This window comes from Rhinolophus sinicus, chromosome 14, assembly GCF_057876585.1.
Source record: "Rhinolophus sinicus isolate RSI-liver-muscle chromosome 14, RSI-T2T, whole genome shotgun sequence".
NCBI classification, from domain to species: Eukaryota; Metazoa; Chordata; class Mammalia; order Chiroptera; family Rhinolophidae; genus Rhinolophus; species Rhinolophus sinicus.
In genome coordinates, this window is record NC_142514.1 from 113177035 (window position 1) to 113200037 (window position 23003).

At 35.5% G+C, this 23003-nt stretch overlaps 1 protein-coding gene across 1 annotated transcript in view; it reads left to right on the plus strand.

Moving 5' to 3' along the window:
- Positions 1-4446, plus strand: part of GUCY1A2 (guanylate cyclase 1 soluble subunit alpha 2) — a 271854-nt gene extending 267408 nt beyond the window's left edge. The window contains exon 8 of the mRNA XM_074335531.2: positions 3934-4446. Coding sequence (XP_074191632.1) covers positions 3934-4141 — 208 coding nt within the window. The 3' untranslated portion in view covers positions 4142-4446. The remainder of the gene's footprint in view (positions 1-3933) is intronic.
- The last annotated feature ends 18557 nt before the right edge of the window (positions 4447-23003 follow it).

The window sequence follows — 23003 nt, forward strand, 5'->3', positions numbered from 1 at the left end:
AGTCTGCATACTGAACAGTGAGAGTCCCAGCCCATTTCCTCCATTGAGCTTCCAGAATGCCAGAAGCCAGGTGTAATCCCACAGGCATGATTTGAACATTGCTACTTGGTCAAATTGGTCCAAGGGAAAGACACAAAATAATATAGACCCCTAATGAAATGGTCGGGGGAAACCCACAATTCCGTAAAATTTTGCCGTAAAGCTTCCAATCAGATTTTCATGCCTCCCACTTAAATAGAAAGAGACTTCCAAGGATGTTAATAATGTGTTGAATGCCTTCAACATGAAAGAGAAAGACCAAAATAAACAAGCAATGGTGAAAACCTGGGCAAATGGGCCCACAAACAAGAGCCGAGTGAATCAGAGATCAGCTTCATCTCTGCAGTGGTGAGGGAGCAGCTCCGTGAACCTCCAGGGAATCAAGCTTCCCTCACATGCTTCAGGGCCACCCACTGATCCAAAGCTGCAGTTAATTTTCATGTTGAAAATCAATTTGTAGAGAAAACTCTGTTGAGAGAAGGAAGAGTGACAGGCAGGTAAACTAGGATTTGTGTGGCTTCATAATACTTACTGTACATGTTGCCGAAACCCCCAGGTTGTATATCAACCAGCTGGGGATTAATTTAGATTTAGGTAGAATCTAAGCTTCCATAGCTGTCCTGAGTTGCTGAAGAAATGAATTGTTAGGCAGAGCTTTAGAGCCAGCCCTGGGACTTGGGCTTAATAAAGCATTTCAGAGGGATCGGAGGTTCTGGGGTAATCGGTGTCTGGAATTCTTACTCCCTGTACATACATGTGATCATTTATTCAGCACCATGACTCATGTCTTCCCCGGGCAGGCTGTGTCAAACATTCCCCCTGACCTCCTGCCCAGACCCACCAGTAACTCACTCACGTTGTCCTGCTGGAAACCATATATACAAATCACATAGACGTGTTCATATATACAAAAGCTGCTAAATCCTGGCTCTCACAGGAGCTTGGACCAATTTATCCGTATGTGCTCTCATTTTTATTATTGAAATATAAAACTATATTTATTGACACCAAAATGTTTACTTAGAAAAGAATAAAACCCCATAAAAGCCGTTGTCTGTGTGACTTTTTAGCATGGTATGTATGAGATATATTTAAAATGTCTAGAGATCAATTCACTGTGAACTTTCCTCCCAGCAGAGTGCAGTGAATTATTTAGAAATCCTAGTATCCAAATCAGCTAGTGCGCACTCCTTTTAGTCATTTACAAGTATGTACTTTCATAGATGTAACCCCAATTTGTTTTTCTCCTTCAGAAAAATCTCAGTTATAGCAAAATATAAAGACCTTGGTGAAGCAAACAAACCGAAAGAGAGAAATTAGCGGGCATAAAGTATAGGGAACAAGAAATGTAGGCTTCTCTTATTGGTTGATTGTGGGATTTTAAGGAAACCTGCTAGAAAGATTGAGCTTATGGTCTGTTTTCTGGTCGGTGGAAATGTATTTGATGCTCTGATTCCTGACTTTTGTATTAAGATCCACAGCCATCACCTCTCCCATTTTCCTACAGAATTTCCTCCTTTGGATTGTATCCTGTGTGGTCAATATAGTGCCTTGTATTGCTGATTTCTTTCTATCAGTATCTTTTGTCTTTTAAATTTTAGATGAACTCATTCTGTGGTCCACACTTACTCTCCTCCATTCAGCGTACTGTTTTAGCATGTCACAGGCACTCAACAAATGTGTATTGATTGATTGACACCCACGTGTTGCAAACCAATGACTGTTCTAATTGAGCTAAGCACCTAAGCAAAATTATCATGGAATTCATTGCTAAATTAAACTATTATTTAGAGAATCTGAACATACATCTGAAGTGACTAATTATATAGTATATGTAAAGAAAATCAACACCTGTGAAAACAAAAGCAAAACACACAGTACTGACAACTTCCATTTTGATTGTCACTAATGCCCCACCTATACCAGTTTAGTTGTTTTGTGGTGGAAAGCTATCTTCGTGTTGTCTTAGTATTTACTGTAGGACTCAGCTTGACTAGGAATTAGCAGATCTCAATTCCAGTTCTAGTGCCACCACTGTTTTGCTACTTCCACGAGCAAATCACTCTAATTTATTCTGGACTCACTTTCGCCCTCCTTGAATTGTCAGAGGAGAGCATGTTTGGCTTTTGAATAGGGTTATGTTATATGCATGAAATGAGATAAGGCGTTTGAAAGAATTTTGAAATATTAGCATGAGCCTCATTTCCTTATGTCCCAAGTTAATATAATCGTGTGATGTTTTTAAGGAAGGATGAATTGGAACTATTTTTTAATCCTTTACAAAGCCAAATACTACAACTCTGGTTGATAAAAGTAACTATAGATTGCTCATATTGCAAGAATTCTTAGTACCACCAACTGTTATCTTTGGAGAATATTTTTTATCCATTAGCAATGTTTGAGACAGTATGATTAGGTTTTCTTCTTTTCCTTAGTGTATAGATGATTGTCACTGCTTGTACATTTTCACATAGCCTTTGTTCTCCCTCCACACATTGCCTTTTTTGACTTTGCTTTCTCTGTCACCATGGTTCCTTGCCCCCAACCCATCTCTTACATTGCACAACTAGTTAACGTTAACCTGTCTTAAGAGGATGAACCGTTTTTAGGGAGAGTTTGGCTCCACTGTGCCTTTCAAATGAAGTCTAAACTTTTAGTTTAAGGTTGCAAAACTTTGTCTTAACCTACTACTTCAATCTTTACTCTCATTCTTACCTTATCCTGTGATGTTATCAAATGGTTGGAAACATGTTGATCCTGTTAGAATTCGCTTCTAAACCTTTGATTCTGTTGTGCTCCACATTCACTTGTTGCAAGTCTTCTTGTCTTTCAGTACCATCTCTTCTATGAAGACTTTGCGCTCCTCCCACTGCAAACATTTTTCCTCTTCTACACGTTAGCACCTTTTATACGAGTATCTACTTTTCTTATGATACATAGCCTGTTCTGTTTTATACTTTTTTATAGTACTGTGCTTTTTGTTTGTTTATTCAGTTATTGTTTTCCTCTTCTTTTATTCCCTGTTTCTCTCTCTGTTGATAAATCTTTGAACTTCTTTGGTTGTGTTCAGTTATCATTATATTTAGAAGAGCGTCTAGGAGATTTTTCTTGTGCAATAGGAAGCAGCCCATGAGAGTTGTTGAATTAAATTGAATTGCTGGGCCACATTTTTAAGCATAAGTATCAAACTAAACATTTCATAGAACTGGACAAGATTAAATTTCCAGCGTTAGTGTACTAGGAAAGAGTCTTTAACTGTGACTGGAAGGGAAGGATTAAGTTGTTGGACCAGTAATGCTAGTGAGTTTAGAAAACGTGGATTGCCAGAAATCAGTAACAGATATCAGAGACACTGGAGTGATGTATGTTGTTCTACAAAACTAAATACTTGATTTACGTGTCTGAGACATAGGACACACATTTAAAACTTATCAAGAGCCTACAAGACATAAAAGGAGTGCTCTGGAATCTGGGCAGGTTTTAAAAACATAAAGGGTAAATCTTTCATGTTTGAATAAAAACTTGTATTATGGGGTTTCCTTAGCCTTTTGTTTAAGGAAGAAACTCAAATTTGAGTAAATATTTTCAAGTAATGTTCTTTAGAAATAAATCAAGCATGAACAAATATTTTTAAGTAGTACCAGGAACAGCTTTGTATTATTATTATTATTATTATTATTATTATTATTATTAACAATAATACATGACGGATCTTTCCTGAGAAATAACATTTCTTAGTATTTGGAATCCTATGAAGGCCACATCCATACAAAGAAATAGGGGCATTAGCATGAACGCAGTCACTGATTGGCTTCCTGAGTTTTTAGCATTTCTGTTCATTTATTTACGTTTCTCTTGCCTATTTGATTCTCATCATCTATATTTTCTTCTTAGATTATTAAAACGGGAAGAAAGTTTCACATTCATTCCTCGGTCCCGAGAAGAGCTTCCAGACAACTTTCCAAAGGAAATCCCTGGGATCTGCTATTTCCTGGAGGTCAGGACTGGTCCTAAGCAGCCAAAGCCTTCTCTTTCTTCATCGAGAATCAAAAAGGTTTCCTACAACATCGGCACCATGTTCCTCCGGGAGACGAGCCTCTGAGACCTGCTACAGATCAAAGACTTCTCCAAAAGCACAAGCCCAGAGCATGGGTCACGGCAGGAGAGTGGAAAGAGATTGTTTTTCACTGCTTTGTTGAGAATAAGCAGCAGAATTTCTGTTATGTCAGGCAATAATCCTAGAAAAAGGTGGGTGATGACTGTCAATAAAAAAAATGGAGGGTGGGGAGGGGAATAGGCGTATCTATCTATATGAGCGTTTTGGGTCATATATATATTTTTAATTACAAGTACGAGCCCCCTTTCAAAGCTAACTAATAAATAGATATCATGTTTTCTTGTTTGTCACACATACAGGTATGTTGCCCTATATATTTATATCACTTTTGAGATCCAGTTTTGATTATATATTCCTACATTTAGTGAGTTGGTATGTGAAGAATATTTTCTAATTTTGTTTTTCTGAACAAACATTTCATACATATATCATGGCAGTGTGGTATACTTCCCGGCAGGAAGAACTATAATTCAGCAAAATATTTTAGGAATATTACTTATTTTTATACATATGTCTTCTTCTAGATAATTACATTTCACACAACATTATTAGATTTTCAGAATCTGCTACTGTATAGTTGGTATATTATGTAACTCTAACCTATTAATTCAATATAGTTTTAGTTCTCTAGAGACATTAGTGCTTGGACTGAGAATACATATAACCAAGGATTTCAGATGCTGAGAAAGCATTGTATGTCTGCTTAGTAAATATATCTTTTAGATTTAATTAAAGTAGCATGGAATCCAGAGGAAATGGAATTTCCTAATAGCAGATATGTCTGTAACCAAGAAAGGTCTTTTTGCCATCTTACAACAAATATCAGTTAAAATAAAATGCTTTCTACATTGGACCCTTTTCAACTGAACACTTACAAATACAGGTAGCTTTTGCACCATACTAAACTAGTAGACGACATCCTACTAATGACATGTTTGCACTCCCCCCTTCCTGTCCCTCTTCCTGTTGGAAGCCTCCTAAGGCCACCCTTGGGAGCTAATTCCTAGATACTGGCATTTGTGAGAAAGAGGTGCCAGACATTTTGCCAAGAGTGTTGTTTCTTCTTGCATAATAAAAAGCAAGGAGAAATTACCTGTTTGTGTAGCTTTGAGATTTAAAAAAAAAAAAAAAAAAAATGTTCTTCTGCAGTTTGATTATTGCATCTTTTAAATTCAGTGAATCACCTTCAGAATACTGAAGCAGGTCTAACCTTCAGACTTAGTAATCACCATAGTTACAGATAGGCTTCCATTGCATGTTCCACTAAAATGAAGACCAGCTCCCAATAATTAACACTGCATGAAAATATTATTACAGACACTCCCTGAAATTAGGAGCACAGTGTGTCCAGAGTTTTTCTATTTTGGATCAGATATACAAAACCTAAGTTTCTATTGAAGTTAATGAGCTGGAAGCATTTGTTTCCTTGAAACCTTGGGGTGGCCGTTTTTTTACTCCAGTAGGTACACTCACGGGTAGCTTATGTCTACTGAATGCAGTATGTTTCTTCTGGTCAGGCATTTCGGCTGCATTAGATTGGTTATGACATAACTCAGCTAAGGAGCATGTTAACGAGTGTCCAATGTAGTCTGTGAGACCTAATTCGTGTTTTTAAGTTCTCTAAGTGTGTAGCTAGAAATCACACTTAGCTATGCAAAGTATTTGTTATGACAGTGATGACTTTTATAACTGTTGAACTATTCTCGCCCTGGGGCTTATGAGGATACTAGTGCATCACTGTGCCTGCATTCTCTGAATCCTTGCCTGTCCCTCTCTTTCCTGAGTCTAGGTCTCTGTTTTTAACCACATGGGGTGAGAAGGCCAGAGTGTTTACAGGAGGCCGTGTAGGCTGAGGACAGGGTGCATTCATGGGCTCACAAAACTCTTCAGGGGCCCAGGAGGTTAACACACTTCCTTCCCAGGGAACAGAGGGCCAGGTGTAGAGTCAGTGTGGACAGAGCAGGCTGGGAACACCTCAGGCCTCAGGCCTGGAAGAGGAGACACCTTAACTATGCTCATGGGCTCCTCTAGCACAGGAGCATGGGGAGAGCACCAGGCTCACGACAGTCACTTAGAGCTGATTATGATACGGGAGGTAAATCAGTACATGTTTTGGTGGCGAACAACGTGTCTATAACCATATGGCTGAAAGGGCCTTCCAAGAATCACCCACTCTATTTCTCTGCTTCTTGTAAAGATTTGTCTAAGCAACTATTCTAAACATATGGCTATACTCTCTATACTTAAAATCATCCAGAGGGAGCATATTTTAAAAGCATCATTGAAAAATTATCCACTTTCTTACCCAGTAATTGTAATAGGGCCCAAGACAAGAACTGTATATACATTCAACTTGTCAGAAGAATAACAAACTCTTTCTTGGTTTCTATGATTTTACTTAGTGAAGAAGTAGCCGTTTACATTGTCACAAATGTCACAATGCAGAAAATGCCAGAGATCTCTTACATATCACAGACAGGATGTAAACTACATTTTTCATATAATATAATCTAAATATATCTTTGAAGCTATAGTCTGAAGCAGTGGTCTAATCTGTTACCATTTTGCTAACCTCGTACAGTTTATTATATTTACACTGTTGCTATATGTGTTTGCAAGGTACGGTTTAACATTCTAGCTGCAGTCATAGAATTTAAAAGCTGCAAAAAAGCATTATATTTTTGTCCTATGTAATAGTCCACATACATCCATTAGGAATTGTGACTATAATAATGGGTGGTAGTTGGTACTTCATCTGACTAATATCTATACGTTATTCTCACCTACAAACTATTATACACATTATGCATTTTAATGAGGCAGATTAAAAGGAACTTAAATGGATGTCTCATTAGAAATCAAGTGGTATTAAATTGGGGACATGGCTTTAACCCACTCTAAAAAGGATACTTTAAATATAATTTGGCACCTACAGCTCCTCTGTTTTAGTGTTCATTCAAGCAATGAATTTGAAGTCACTTTATGACTAGCCATCAGTACCAAAGCTTTTCATTGGCATCAGTATTATTTTGATAGAGAGATTGTCATTGTTTGCAGATAAATCAGTTGTCTCACAAGTCAGAAACCCCCATGTGTATCCAAAACATACTGTGCAGTGTGTGCTTTGTGAACCTTAATAAATTGGTAACATTAGCCATCATAAAAAGAACAATACTCTGCCTGGAGAACACATATAGTGGGTCTCTTGGCTGTGCAATGTGTGTGGAAAAGGACCCAACTGCTCAAAATCTGCCTCAATATTCATCTCTTATCTTACATTTTAAAGTATTTGGGGCTTCCTTTTTAATACGTGATTATATGTGGAGTCCAGTGAACTCTGACCTACTAAGCTTGAGTGTGGGTTCATGAACTCTGCACTTCCAATGTAAACGCTCATAGCCTCACACTTGTTCCTCTTGTCCACTGACAATGGTCTCAAGAACATAGTGTTTTACTGAGAAAAGGCAGAAGTGGGTGCCTTTCCAAGAACAACAAAGCAAACCAGGACAACAACTTAAACAAAAAGCACTCATATTCAGAAGTGCAGCAAGGCTTTTAATTTTGCAAATTCCTCCAAAGGGTTATAGCAATAAAGCAAAATTAAATCGGTAGGTACAAAAGGCAAGGCCACAGAGAATTTGGAAAACCAAGAGGCTGTGTTTTGTACAGAGTCACTCTGCTACCAATTGAAATAGTATATTTGAGGTTGTGAGGTATCAAGATTGTGAAATCTATTTCAGGGAGGCCCCTTGGGTTCCTGACTTGCTAAGGGCAAGTGTTGTGGATCATCAGGCAGAGAGTAAAGTCTCTGCACACGGACCCCCATCTTGTCATGCATTTTGAACACTACAGAGCCCATGCCCAGACCCTCTCTTACCGTCCCTGGAACCTATCCCACGTCCTCAAGTCTGGCCCCATGAAACACCATCATCTCTGTACCTCTGAACATAACATGGCCACAGAAAGAGTTTCTAATGCCTGTTTCAGGCCGATAAGAAGATGCACACAACTTTAGGCCCAAGTAACCAAGCACTTCTGAAGTGAATTAACCATTCCCAGTGGTGCTGGGACGCAACTTACATCTACAGCTTCTCTCTGCTTCTTCTTCAAAATACAATCTGACTCCGAGCGCTTGGTATAACTTCACTGAATGTTCCATTAGAATGAATTATAGATGACTCTAAATTGGCTTTGAGTGGCACCAGATGCCATTCAGCCAATAATACCTATAAACTCAAGTCCAAGAACTAAGCCCTATATTGTAACCTGGGTATTTCTATTATGAGGTTACAGATCATCAACTATAAAAATTGTTATTTCAGAGGCTTCTGTAAACATACCTTATTAGATTGAGCCTCAAAACCTGATGCATGGGAAACTTAACTATTAAAGTTTAGCATACTCCATTCTGAATGACGATTCTTTATGGGTAGTTCTGATATGAATATACTTAATTCACAGCCAGCTCATTTAACATACACATAAATTGCATTAAAATGATTGAACAAATTTTATTGTTAAATGGGTAAAGTGACCCCATCTCTGGACTCAATTTCAGGATCCTCCTGGTGGTGACTGAAGAACAGACACTGATATTAAAATCTAGTATTATATACAGATTAACATAAATCTTGTGAGAATATATTGAGATAGTGTGCAAAATTCCTTCCTCACACATGACGTAAAAAATTGAAACCTAAATGTTAATGTCCCGTCACTTTTCTGTTTCCTTCTTTCCTTTGTTTCTTCTTTCCTTTGTTTCTTCTTTCCTTCTTTCTTCCTTTCATTAAAAAAAGGCATTGATATATTTATAACACAGAAAGTATCACAGCCAATCTCATCTAGTAAAATAGTTTTAGTTTTATAAAATAATGAATACCCTGTTTGTGTGTGTATTTGTTGAATGTAGCTATTTCAAGATTAAATGGAGTGACATTTTAGAAGGACTTGGTATGGCTTTTAGGAATACAAATTACTGGGTTTTACCTTCAGAGATTTGGAATCAGTAGATCTCAGGTGAAGCTAGGAATCTGTATTTCGAAAATCACTCTAGGTAATGCTAATGTGTAGCCAGATTTGGGAATCATGGAAGAGTATTCAAATAATCCCAATTCCTAGGACTACATACAAGTTGACTGAGATAGAAATATATTATTTCATTTGTAGTTATTTTGACAGCTAAATGCTCTGGGCTTCATAGCATTATTTCTTTCACAAATTTTAAATTTAGCTTTGGTTTCACATTTATGGTCTGCTTCCTAAGCATGAGTCTTCAAACTTGCCAGAGACAGAAATCAACACTGATAAGCAAGAGGGATGAATATTGCTCACTATAGGGCTATTAGGCATATGGTACCGCTTTCCTAATTACTGCCAGAGCTGTGAAGTATATCACAATGTTTGCTGGTCCTCACCGCCGATGAACTTTTGAACAGAGAAGCAAATGGCGAAGTGACAGCCTTATTTCTGAATGCTTTGATGTTTATGTTATGAAAAATCACCAACTTAATACTTACTCTCGCTCTGTACTTTTCACATTGAACTGTGCATTCATCTAAAAATGATTCCCTAGCAATACCTTATAACAAACTTTCAAGCAATAATGTAAGCCATGGCGGTGATGCCATATGAAACCTGCACTTCTGTGCGCTTCATAGAACTTTTCGGGAAATAGAGACATGTTTCATATAAGCAATAATAAAGCTTGTGTGGACTTTTAAAAGCTATTCACCGTTCTACTATAGCAAAATGAGTAGCAAGTGATGGCTTGTGAAAATTATCTGAGCAAATGACAACATCCTTACTCTGTCTCAGAAGGCATTTATTTACACACATGCTATAAAGTAATACACTCCTATCAGGTTACTTCTGTTGTAATAATTTTTAAAATACCTATCATAATATGGTTTCTGTTGCTCTCAAGAGATTGTGCGTGTGTGCGTGTGATGCTCAGATTTTCAGATCTTTGTAACATATAATAGTAAGGTGCAGTTAAGGATGAATATATGAGTAAAGTAGAACATAGGTTGGATGAGTTGGTAGAGGATGTAGCCTTTGCAAAAATATAGATGGATCTTGGGACAAGCTGATTAACTTAAGTGTTGGTTTGATAAGGTCTTAGAAGATGAAAGATTAAAGATAAAAAGAGTTTATTACCACTTTGTTCTATGATGGCAAATATTTAGAAACCATAATAGTATTAAGGCTTCAGAATATGGTTGAATGTTATCTATAGTATAATTACTAAACCTCTGAAAATGATTATGTAGTCATATTGAAAGTAACCTGCTCTTCTCAGCTACTTTGATGATAGTACTAAAGTTTGCAGATTTCAAAATGAATAATTTACATTTTTAGTTTTACTTCTTAAAATGTAATTTTAGTCAAATGTGGCACAGTCAGTAATATTCAATCCTTTAATACTTAAATTACTCTTTCATCATTTAGAATAATGTATTAGGATTATAGCTAAAAGCAACAGGTAAACTTATATTACACTGAGAATCTTCTAAGCATCAGATTATTACTCAGCAGTCATGTAAGTTTCGGATCCATTCCGAAGCCTCTAAATAAGATTGTAGCTCCTATCACTGCCCAGCCAGGTAAACTCTCTTCTAATCAGGAATCTGAACACAATTAGAATGGTGGGCGGGTTTGCCAGTATTTTCAGTTCCTATTACCCATAGCAAAACTTAAGTTAGCGTTCGGCCCACAATTCAGAAAAGTCCCTTGTAAAAATCAAACAGGGTTGTTGATTCACTGAGAAAGTTTTGACAGGTGTGTTTTTGTGTATCATTGGGTGCTTAACCCTTAATATGCATGCTTCTGATTGTTATTAATAATAAAAAAAATAGTTCATTTGAATCTATTAAATGACAGTGAATGTGTCCTCTCAGTTAATTCTAGCTGCTGATCAATCAGATCATTCTTAATGTTAGACCTCAGTGCTGTTACTTATTATTTAAAAGCAGAAGAGACAAGAAAAACTAAATGGCAAGCCTGAGTAATAGCTTGGTTCTGATTTTGATACATATTTTAAACTATAAGAATAAAGGAATCAGTTATTCGATCTTCCTCTGTGACCTTTTCACTATTTGGAGATAAAGAAAGGATTCTATTAAACGTATATTTTACTGTCTATTAAATGTAATTAAGTATAAGTAGGACAGCAATGTATTAATCGGGGTAAAATCAGAACTGTGCGCAATGGCTTCTCACCCCACCCCACTTTTTAAAGACAGTTGCTCCCTTTTCGCTCCCTGGCAGTTACTCGTCAGACATAGGACCCCGGGACAGATGGATGCGCTGGGATCGGCAGGAGCTTTAAATGAAAGAGAGCAAAGAGATGTAATTTTTTTCTTCACGAAGGTATAGATATTCTTAAAGGAGAGACAATTTCCATAATAGATACATGTGGTTTAATGAAAGCGAAGTGATTTGACTGCTGGTCATCTTATTTTAAAATGAAAGGAGAAAAATCCTTTACAAGCCATTTTCAGTATTCTTAGGAGATAGTATCGTCTCAGCAGCTGTACTTATCAGTGAAACTGGGATTAGAAACTCACAGAGCTATATATAGAAACTCTCTGAAGGTGGCAGATAGAACTAATCTTGGTTTACCTTGATGAAGGCAAATGAAAGTGTCAGAACATCTGGACTAAAGGAACAAAGAAGGCCAAATGCCAGCTTTGCCATATGTCACAGAAAAGCAGCTAAAATTAGTACAAAAGAACAGACTATCAGTGTGCAAATGATAGTAAAACATTTTTTCCTTTTTTTTTTTATTAGTTTCAGGTGTACAAAACAATGTAATAGACATTTATCATTTATATCCCTCACATAGTGATAACCAAAACATTTTTTTTTCCTTTTATACCATGCCTGACTGAGCTAACATCCAGTCAGAAAAATATAATTTGATTTTATACATCATTTTTAAAATTCTGACATTATAAAAACTATCTTTCCCTAGTTGGAAAATTTAATCACAAAGAATGAGAAATATTTATTCTGTGTCCTAAAATCTATAAAATCATTTCTGGGGCTCTGTTATATTCCATATTTTTCTTCACATTGTTCTCAAATGGGGGTTTGGCTGCTAGCGAAACAAGTACTCAGCGTTAGAGTAGATAGAAGCCTTTATGGCCCCGCAGCCCTCTCCATCTCACTCAAGGATGCTCCAGAGAATTGGAACCAGGGAGAGAGTCACCCCACATCACTTCACGCTACATCTGTGGGAGAAGTGGAGAGGCACTCTGTCTTCCAAAATTAAAAGTGGTTAGGTAGTCTCTCAGTATTATTCAGACATGTTTCACTTACATGTAACTGGTTAATTCAAGCAGAGTTTGATTAGAACAGAATTTTTAAACGGAGGAAACCTGGCCAATTTTTAAATCAGAATTATCAGTTAGAAAAATAATTTAGGACAAAGCTTTGCTGTCTCAGAAGAATCAAGTTACTTATATCAAAAAGTCAGAATGTTAGAGACTTTGGAAAGTTTTCTAAACGTATCAAGTTCTTCAACATCGAGACAAAAAAAATAATTTTGTTGATGGACCCCTTAAGATTTTATCTCCTGGAGACAACACATAACTAAATTACATTTAAATTATTTTTTTCTCCATGGTTTTTGTTTGTGGCAGAAAATAAAGATGTAGAAGATATCATAAATATGACAAATTTACAAATTTTGGCATTGATCTATGGTTTGCAAATTTGGTAACATTCTTTTACTTAAAATAAACTTTTTAACAATATAAAGGTTAAGGATACCAGTCAGATAACACTGTATTCAGACTTGTGCATATTAGGATATAGAGCAAAGAATCTCAAACGTCTCAGAATGAAATCTAAGTCAAAGCTAATTTTGGTTCAAATCATTCGAACAACAAATATATTTTTACATTACCTCTAACAAGAAACCGTGCATTGCCATATCCAATGAAACCTCAAATCCTAGTAGAACAATTCTGTTATTGCCTCCAAAGAAGCATTTCTTTATGGTCAATATCACTAACTTTCAAGGCTAGCAAGAGAGTATGGCTCTCTTCTGACACTGGGGTGATATGTATCAATATACTTATATATAATCACTTAAAAATCCCCTCTCCCTGGTTTTTTGGGGGTTTTTTTTTAGCCTTTTTAACTCAAAGCATCATAGTTAAAGTGAGCACAATATTGGAGCAACCAGATAGTTTTTCAACAACATGAAACCCATCTTCAACTTTTATTGGTATAAGTTACTGTGTTGAAATCAAAACCTAACCTTGGCTTGGAGTCTCAGCTGAATTGCTTTTGTATTATTTGACTAGAAGGTATTACCAAGAAGAAGAAATTCTTATGGTAGATCTCATTCTAGCCAAGAAGGTCTAGGTAAACTAGATGTCTGTATAATTATCTACAGTAATTCAGGGAGTTCTTTTTTAAAAAAATCCTTTGATTTTTGTTCTTGTTGTGCAAAGATAATATTAGTGGATGGCAGCCAAAATTGTTATTCCTATCTTTTTAATTGTATCACCAGGCACTTGTAAAATTCATCCCTTTCATTTATTATGTAACTCAAAAGACCTGGAATAAATAGGTACTCAATGCTTTTTCTTTGGATCCTTGAAAACATTTTTTTTCTTTTCTGTCTAAAAGAATTCTCCTACTAAAATGCAAATAAGTACCTGACTATAGGAGGTATTCCATTTTATGAGCATATATGAAATACGTTAGATAGATTCAGCTGGACTGCAACAAAGAGAAAGAAAGGACACCAATAGGGAAGATAAAAAGAGAAAAATCAAACTTTGCCTACATTAAAATTATGTCTATAGCCCAACCCTGCTAACCTAGAAGAAAGCTAAAAATAGATGGTAAGGCTAACTGATTACAATTGACCCTTGAATAACACAGGGTCCACTTATTCATGAATTTTCTTCAATAAATATACAGTTGGCCATTCTTACTCCTGTATTTCCCATCCGCGGGTTCAACCAACTGCAGATGGAAAACAGTATTTTTGATCTGCTGTTGGGACTCTGTGGATGCAGAGCGTCAACTTTATGAATTGTTCTACACTGTTTTATAACAATGACTTGAGCATCTGTGGATTTTGGTAGCCACGGGGTCCTGGAACCAGTGCCTCTCAGATGTTCAGGGACAGCTGAGGTTTTTGGGGACAGTCAAAAGTTACATGGGGATTTTCAACTACATGGGGGTTGGTGTCCCTAACCCCCCACATTGTTCAAGGGCCAACTGTATAGATATTTAAATGCAGTATTTATGTTTAACAATATCTTAACATTTAGCATGTCAGACTTTGGTAAAACGAACAAGAAACTTAAGAAATACATTAATCAGAATGAAACTATTAAAAGGGACAAAAAGAACTTATTGCATTACATATGCCCACCAGTACAGAATTTGTTTTCAGTTGGGAACATTTGGTGCCACGTCTCCAATCAATATTTGCTGTATGATCTAATTAAACACTAGTATAGTCTTTATGACAAGGGTGCAAGAGTCCAAATATCAAGTGTGGCTATAACTTGAATATCAATAGACTTTGATATTTCTGAATAAGACTCTTGTTGAATGTAAAATAAGTGGGATATATGTAGAGATATTACATGCAGTAAACTAATTAGGCCCTTAAGCTATGTCAGAATCCTCCGTTTCTCTCTTTCTGATTCTTTCTTTCCTTCCCTCCTTCCCTTCTCTTTTCTTTCTCCTTCTCCTTCTCCTTCTTCTTTTTCCTCTTCTTCCTCTTCCTCTTCCTCTCTCTCTCTCTCATGAAGGAAGTGAAAATAGTATTTCATTATTTTGGCTGCGGCCTCCCTGTTTCACTTTCACATGATTTAAGTTTGTGAATTCACGAGGTAAGGAAACAAAGGTGAAAAGCTGAATATATATAATCTTCATTTACCAATCCTAACCCAAAGCCATTTTTTTTCAGGCAAAATTCAGTCATTTCTAGCAGAGTCTTTGATTCATAAGGAAAACAGAAGTCAAATATTTTATTTATATAGATCATTTGGGAATAGAAATGACTGAGAAAATTGAGACTTTGTCTTTTAGAGGCTTCATCAGTAAGAGGAACATGAGTCTGAAAGACACATGTTGTTCTTTTTCACTGAATTTAAACATGTTCTCATAAAGTGTCAGGGCCAACCTTTTTGGACAACCTCCTGTTTTTTGCCCCTACATATATCTTAATTTAGAAAATTCCTCTCACTTTCAAATAGTAAAGTTTTACTTGAGTATCAAACTGCTAAAGATTGAAGTAGAAAAGGAGCTTCTTCTGTTTGTTGGGGAATTGTTTTCTAAAAACTGCTTCCCAATAAGGTGAATACACCAAATGCTACTTGATTCTACTGGCTCTTTATCTAGAGATAGCCAATAAATTTGTCTTGCTTGCTGTATACTGCTCTGCAGCTCAGTTTGACATAGCATGGTGTTTGGGTTCTTTTCTGAGGATTTGAAAACATTTGCCATCAATTTTATAAGTCTACTGTATTAAAAAAGCAATATACAATGTATTTTGTATTTCTTAGTTCCATGCCTTTGAGATGTTAGCGTATATTCAGATAGCTATTTACAATCACAATTTTGACTTAATCACCAGAATTCACAAATTACCATATTTTTAAATACAAAAAAACACAGGTTGGAAAATTTTATGATATATCAAGGGATCAATTATTTACAAATCCCAATCCAAAGCCATTTTTGTTTTCAGGGAACATTCAATCATTTTCAGCAGAGTCTTTGATTCATAAGGAAAAAGAAGTGAAATCTTTTAATTAAAAGAAAATGAGGAACACAGAAGAGTATGTCCTTCCACTTTAGGTACCCTCGGCAGTATAATAATTTGAACAAGTCTTGAACAAGATTTAAATAATCTTTAACCTCCAAAACTGAAAATTTTATTTTATTCATGTATTTTAAGTTAGTGTATTAATATTACATTCAAACTACTTAACATGTTATCTCCATGACATAAGTTTGTTTGTGTTCACTAACAAAAATCATATAGAAATAATATAGCTTTTTTCCTTCTAGAAAGATATGCTTCACTAAGTCAAATACCTTTGAATTTTTGTTCTTATTTTCATTTGGATTTCTTTGTTATAGATCTCAGGGTTCTTCTACTCTAACAAATCGGATAGTCAGACAAATAAAGGGATATGAAAAATCTTGAAAACTTTAAAGCTTCAAAAGGAAAGAATTTCTGTGTTAATCAACTTTTATGTATTTCACACTGATTATTTTGAAATTTTGAAAAAGAAAAAAATAGTCAGCTACCATATAAATTGACATCTATGAAACTACCAATAATTTTCTTCCTGTGATTTTTCAGTATTGAGAAAGCCTTTGTCTTGAAATGATAAACAATCTTAATACTTATTCAAATGAAGAAATACGACCTTCAATATCTTTACCATTTTTATTTCATTTTAATAATGAAAGAAAAAATAGAAGAAATACGGTTGAGGAAAACAAAAGATTAAGATGAAATTTGAACAACTCTGATCCACAGTCCCAATTTCTTCCCTCTATTTTGTTGTCTCCTGCTGAATTGATATGTAAGGCCCAGACTGGCAAAATGTACAAGCTACTAATCATTGTCTCCTTTAAGAATCTGGAGATAAGTAAAAATTACTCTGACTGTGTGGAAATCGATTCACATCATCATGGCAGGTTATGCCTACTAGGGAAGTCAGGTTAGGTTCAAATAGAAAAATGGTCCATGGAGTAAAAGAACAGCTTTTTTGTATTTTGAAAAACAACTTCCTGAGAGTTTTGCCTTGTAAAAACTATAAAGTTTTATAACTGCTGCCTGTAACTACATTATAACATTGGTAGTCAAGTGACAAAACTGTCTCATTATGCTCTTAAAATGTACCAATTAAGTGCATTCCAGAAATAATGCATATCATTCTTCACTTCAAAATCAACCTACCTGAATTCTGACTCGTCAACTGTGAGTAACCAATTTACAAAACCAAAGGGTCTCATATCCCAAACAGTACTTTAGATTCAAAAAATACAAACTTGCCTGCTCATTTCAGTGTATAAGATAAACAGCCAATGCATTTCCATCAAACACTCCAGCACTATATAATAATAAATACGCATAGATTTCCCAACTCACTTAATAAAAAAACATAGGTCTAATGTGTTAGACCTTCATTCACTTCCTCTGCATGGGGTAAGTTTTACTTAACCAGATACATGAATTATTTTAACATTTTGTCCAATTCATTTGCTGTAATTTCATGGGTCTAAAATTTTGGTTTGGCTTGCAGTGTAAATAATATTGTATATTTGCTATTTTGCTATCAGATTATACTTTGTGTATCATTTCTTTTAAAAATCTAGTTATCACAAACTTAAATTACAATGTCATCAAATAATACCAGATAAATATAATAATATATCTGTAGGGCATGGTTAAATTGCACATATTTTGAAATATCAAGCTAATTTTTGTTTTTTTAAAGATGAATGCATCTCTTACACCTGTAACATTAATAAAAAAAGTTCCATTTGGTGTTTCATATTATATTTTAAAATATTTTCCTTTATCCAGTAGTACAGGTTTATAGAAACTTTTTCTGATTGAAATCAGAAAATATGCCTCATTTCACTAGAATTTTAAGAATAAATAGTACATGTAAAAATATGCAAGCGCCTATAGGATTATAAATGTCCACTGTATCTTCTTTGCTCTTCATGTTACTCCACTTTTTACTTATTTGATTATGTTTATTTGTAATTATGCTAAATCATGCACAGTGTAAATAGCATGTTTCATTATGTGAAGTGTCTTGGTATTTACAGACTGCAGAACAAGGTAAATTTATATATGAAAAATGAGAGGTAAAAACCTGGGATTCTTATAAAACAAATTAGAAATGACTGTTGTGTGTTATATTTACATATTCATTACAAAACTGTTTAATTCATGCATTTATTTACGGTATAAACCCAAAATGTCACATAAAATATTTAAATCAATAAATGTTACCAAAAATGGATGAGTCTATAGATTCTTTTTAGCATATATTTTCATACCACGAACAACAATGACTAAGAGTGTGAATGAATATAAATGAAAGAATAGGGAACGAATGAATGAACAGAATGTTCTCAGTGCATTATCATTATGGGTGAAAATGATGCTTTTGAAACAATATTAGGCAGGGACAATTTTGAATTATTTTTATAATATGAAATATCTCAATTCTCTTACAAAACTCAGCAACACGGGTCACAATTTCTGTAATTTTATGCACTTCAAGTATACATCACACAGGAAAGGCAGTAGTCACGTGTCTTGTTGCCAGACAGTTGCTTCCCTGAAAGGATTGACAGAGAAAAGGCATCATTTTACTATCATTATTAAATGCCAATTGAACACCGGGTGCCTGTCAGTGCCCCATCCAATGGTTAGATTAGATGCAGCACACTGATAAGGAGAAGACCCTTTTAATCCAATGTTCCTATATTCCAGCAGTGTACATATACAAGATCAATCCATCTCTGTTATTTTCTTGTCCTCTCCTCCATAACCACTTGGTCTCAACCATCCACAGTTATTTCTAGTTAGTTCTAGCAGCTCCCAAGGGAATCTCCATCCCATGTTCACAAACAAAGCTGCTCTCCTCTTCTGCCCTTGTCTTATTGGTCTCTGCTGCTCTGAAGTCATGCCACTGAATTACTTTCTAATATGAGAGAAGTGACACTGAATAGGCTAAAGTAAAGGAAGTGCACACACACACACACACACACTCACACACTCCACACAGGCAGGATAATTGCAATTAAAACTCCCATTCAGAAAATAGAAGAAAGAAAATACATTGCAGTTCCCTGGTTCAAAGTCTGATGGGCAGGTACTATGGAGCCTTTTCTCATTGTCTACTAATCACAAAGGGACTCCATTGCCAAGTGTCATCACCACTATGATCAAATAAGAGGGTAGAAGGTGACATAAATTTCTCGGGAGAAAAAGCCCATCCTATGTATGTGCCAGGCAGGTAAGAAGGGGCTAACAATCTAGTTGAATGAAAAGCTGGTAGATGCAAAGTGCCAAAATAAGAGTTCCTGCATTCATTTAATTAGAATTGCAATGGCCAGAACAGACGAAGTAAGAAAGCCTAATCATCCCAGTACTGAATTGATTATGCACAGTTTTGGGTTTTCAATTTGGGACTTCAAGCCTAGGAGATTTTCCATTATGAAAAGGCAATGCACATAAGATTTCAACTTTCAAAGCCCAGAAGTTTCATATGAAAGCACTTTACAAAAGTTGATCTGAATTTATGCCTTTTAGTTGAAGGTTATGCTTATAAAACCATATATGCAAAGAAGTAGGTACAAGTTGTTAGTTTAAATGCGTGATGTTTGGAATTATACAGACCAGATAGTAATCCAAATATGTGACTTATTAGCTAGGAAACCATCAGAAAATACTCCTGTCTCATTTGACAATTGTGCTTCTGTCAGCCTAGATTCCCATTGGGGGAAAACTCTTCTCAGTCCTTTTGCTAAACTCCAACATGGGGAGCTGGCCTGAGTCTCTCTTTTAAGACAAAAGGAAGCTCTTTTAGACATCAATTTCCTTATTTTAGCATGTAATTTATCTGATGCTCTCACTTCAAGAAGGCAATGGTTTACTTTTTCAAATGTCATTTGATGATGGATCTATGATTAATAAGCTTTTGTCACTCAATACAGAACGCTTGAGGGACCAACTTAAAAATCATGTGTTCTGGTTTTGTATTACAAATGAATGGCAAGGAATCTGTTGATTTTAAGTGAATTCTGTGCAAACCTCTTTTGACAGCATTAGTGATTCAGGTGGCCTCAGTTTCAGGATTTATGAAGCTTGTTGTGGTAAACGAAGAGGTAACTATGCAGACTAGACAAATTACATCTCCTTCCAAAGGCTTAGTTGACAATATTGGCTGTCTTTAAATTACAGTCTCCAAGATTTATTTATGTGTCCCTTCTATACAACCAAATAAGGGTCAGTTAGTAGGAAGTAACGAGGAGTACATTCATCAGAACATCGCTGCAGATCAGCTCAGAGCTCCTACCTGCCTTCCTACTCTTATCATATAGCTATTTGGATCTACCTACTAATCAACATTTAAATATATCCTATTATTCTACACATCATCTCAGTATGTTCTTGGCTTTAATATATTAATGCATTTCTGCTGGGTAAATGTTAATATCTGGTTCCTCAATTATAGTAAAGAAGCCACAAAATGTCCCAGTTAAGCTTAAGAAAAATAAATGGCCTGTTTGTCTATTTGCATCAGCTGATTTATTTATATGAAGAAATGTAGTCATATGCTAAAGAGAAGGAAGAGATGTAGGTGGGCTCTAAGGAGAAAGAATGATGAAATTAAAAACTGAGAAAACAATATGGTTTTGATGAAATTAAAAAATGAGAAAACAAAAAAAATTTGTTTTCAATATATCAGCTTCCCAGCCTGGCCCCAGAAAATAGTGTGAGCTCTTACAGGAAGGAATTGAAAAGCCAAAGCTGGAGGAGCTGTTCTGCCAGGACCTACGTGACACCTGAACCACAGGGGGTGTTGCCTCACAGCCCAGGTGATGAATTTGACATTTTTGCCTATAAAGGCCTATCCTAAACTTGAGAGACACGATTTAAATTTAAAATGTCACTGAGTTTGTAGAGTTGAGGTCACATCAGATAAATCTGTGGCATAATTTGATATAACACATAACGTGTTTGCTGTCACCAAATCCTGAAGTAGCTGCTTTAGAAACTTCTCCAACCTCACCAAAAGCATTTCAGTTCTTGGGCCTGGTGCAGCATTTGTCTCTAATAACTTTTCTTTGTTCATAAAAAAAGGAAAATTTTTCATGAAGCCAGTCAATGCAATTTGAAAAACTTTTTAATTTAGAGATTAACAGAAAACCTAACTTAGCTGTACTGAGGCATATTTTTGACAGTACGTTTTTGTTATTGTTTGTTTGTTTATTTTTTACTTTTCAGGAATACTTGCACCTTGCCTGACCTACCCAGAGAATGTTTATCGGTTCCTCAGTGACCACTCTTATCTCTTCCTTTATGAAATGTTCCCTATCTGCTCCCCAACACCATTTACTGCCACTGTGCAGTAATACTGAAATAAGGAAATATTAGCCTCTATGCAATATTTCACCAGACTTAGGAATCTAAAAGAGAACAGAACCATTATTCATTAATAACCAATAATTTTTTTTTCTCTTTATTAAATTTATTGGGGTTATATTGGTTAGTAAAATTTTATAGGTTTCAAGTATACATTCCTATAATACAACATCTGTATATTGCATTGTGTGCTCAACACCCAGAGTCTGCTCTCCTTCCATCACCATATATTTAACCTCTTCTGTTATCCCCTTGCCCCCTTACCCTCTGGTAACCAGTGAACTATTGTCTGTGTCTATGATTTTTTTTTCCGTTTCTTTGTTTGATTGTCTTGTTCGTTTGTTACTTTCAGTTATATATCCCACATATGAAGACATATGGTTCTCAACTTTTCCTGTCTGACATTTTACTTAACATGAAAATCTCAAGATCCGTCCATGTTGTTGCAAAGAGCAGTATTTCATCTTATGTCAGAGTAGTATTCCATTGTGTATATATTTCACATCTTTCTACAATCATCTATGGAAGGTCACTTCAGTAGTTTCTGTGTCTTGGCCACCATGAACAATGCTGCAATGAACATGGGGGCACATATATCTTTAAGGATAAATGTTTTCAGATTTTTGGGGGGTAGATACTCAGAAAAGGGTCATATGGTAATTCTATTCTTAATTTTTTGAGTAACCTCCATACTGTTTTCCATAGGGGCTGTACCAATTTATCTTCCTACCAGCAGTGTATGAGGGTTCCTTTTTCTCCACAATCTTTCCAACACTTGATATTACTTGTCTTGTTAATAATAGCCATTCTAACAGGTGTGAGGTTGTAAATCATTGTGGCTTTCATTTGTATTTCCCTAATAGCTAGTGAAGTTGAGCATTTTTTTCATATATCTTTTGGCCATTTGTATGTCTCCCTGGGAGAAGTGGCTATTCATGTCCTCTGCCCACTTTTTAATTGGATTGTTTGTTTTTTTGTTGTATGAGTTCTTTATATATTTTGGATCCTAGCCAGTCATTGAAGGTGTTGCTTGCAAATATCTTCTGCCATTCGGTTGGTTGCCTCTTTGATTTATTTTTTAATGATTTCTTTCTGTGCAGAATTTTTCAGTTTGGAATAGTCCCATTCATTTATTTTTTTATTTTGCACCCCTTGCCTTTGAGGTCAAATTCATAAAATCTTCTCTGAACTCAAGATCTATAAACTTGGTACTTATGCTTTCTTCTATGCAACTTATCGTTTCAGGTCTTATGTTTAGGTCTTTTATCCATTTTGAGTTAGTTTTGATATATAGTGACAGATAGCAATCCAGTTTCATTCTTTTTTTTAAATTAAAGTTTATTGGGGTGACAATTGTTAGTAAAGTTTCATATTTCAGGTATACAATTCTGTATTACATCACCTATAAATCACATTGTGTGTTCACCACCCAGAGTCAGTTCTCCTTCCATCACCATATATTTGATCCCCTTTACCCTCATCTACCACCCCCCTCCCCACTTACCCTCTGGTAACCACTAAACTATTGTTTGTGTCTATGAGTTTTTGTTTCTCATTTGTTTGTCTTGTTCTTTTGTTGTTTTCGGTTTATATACCATGTATCAGTGAAATCATATGTTTCTCTACTTTTTCTGTCTGACTTATTTCACTTAGCATTATAATCTCAATATGCCTGCATGTTGTCACAAA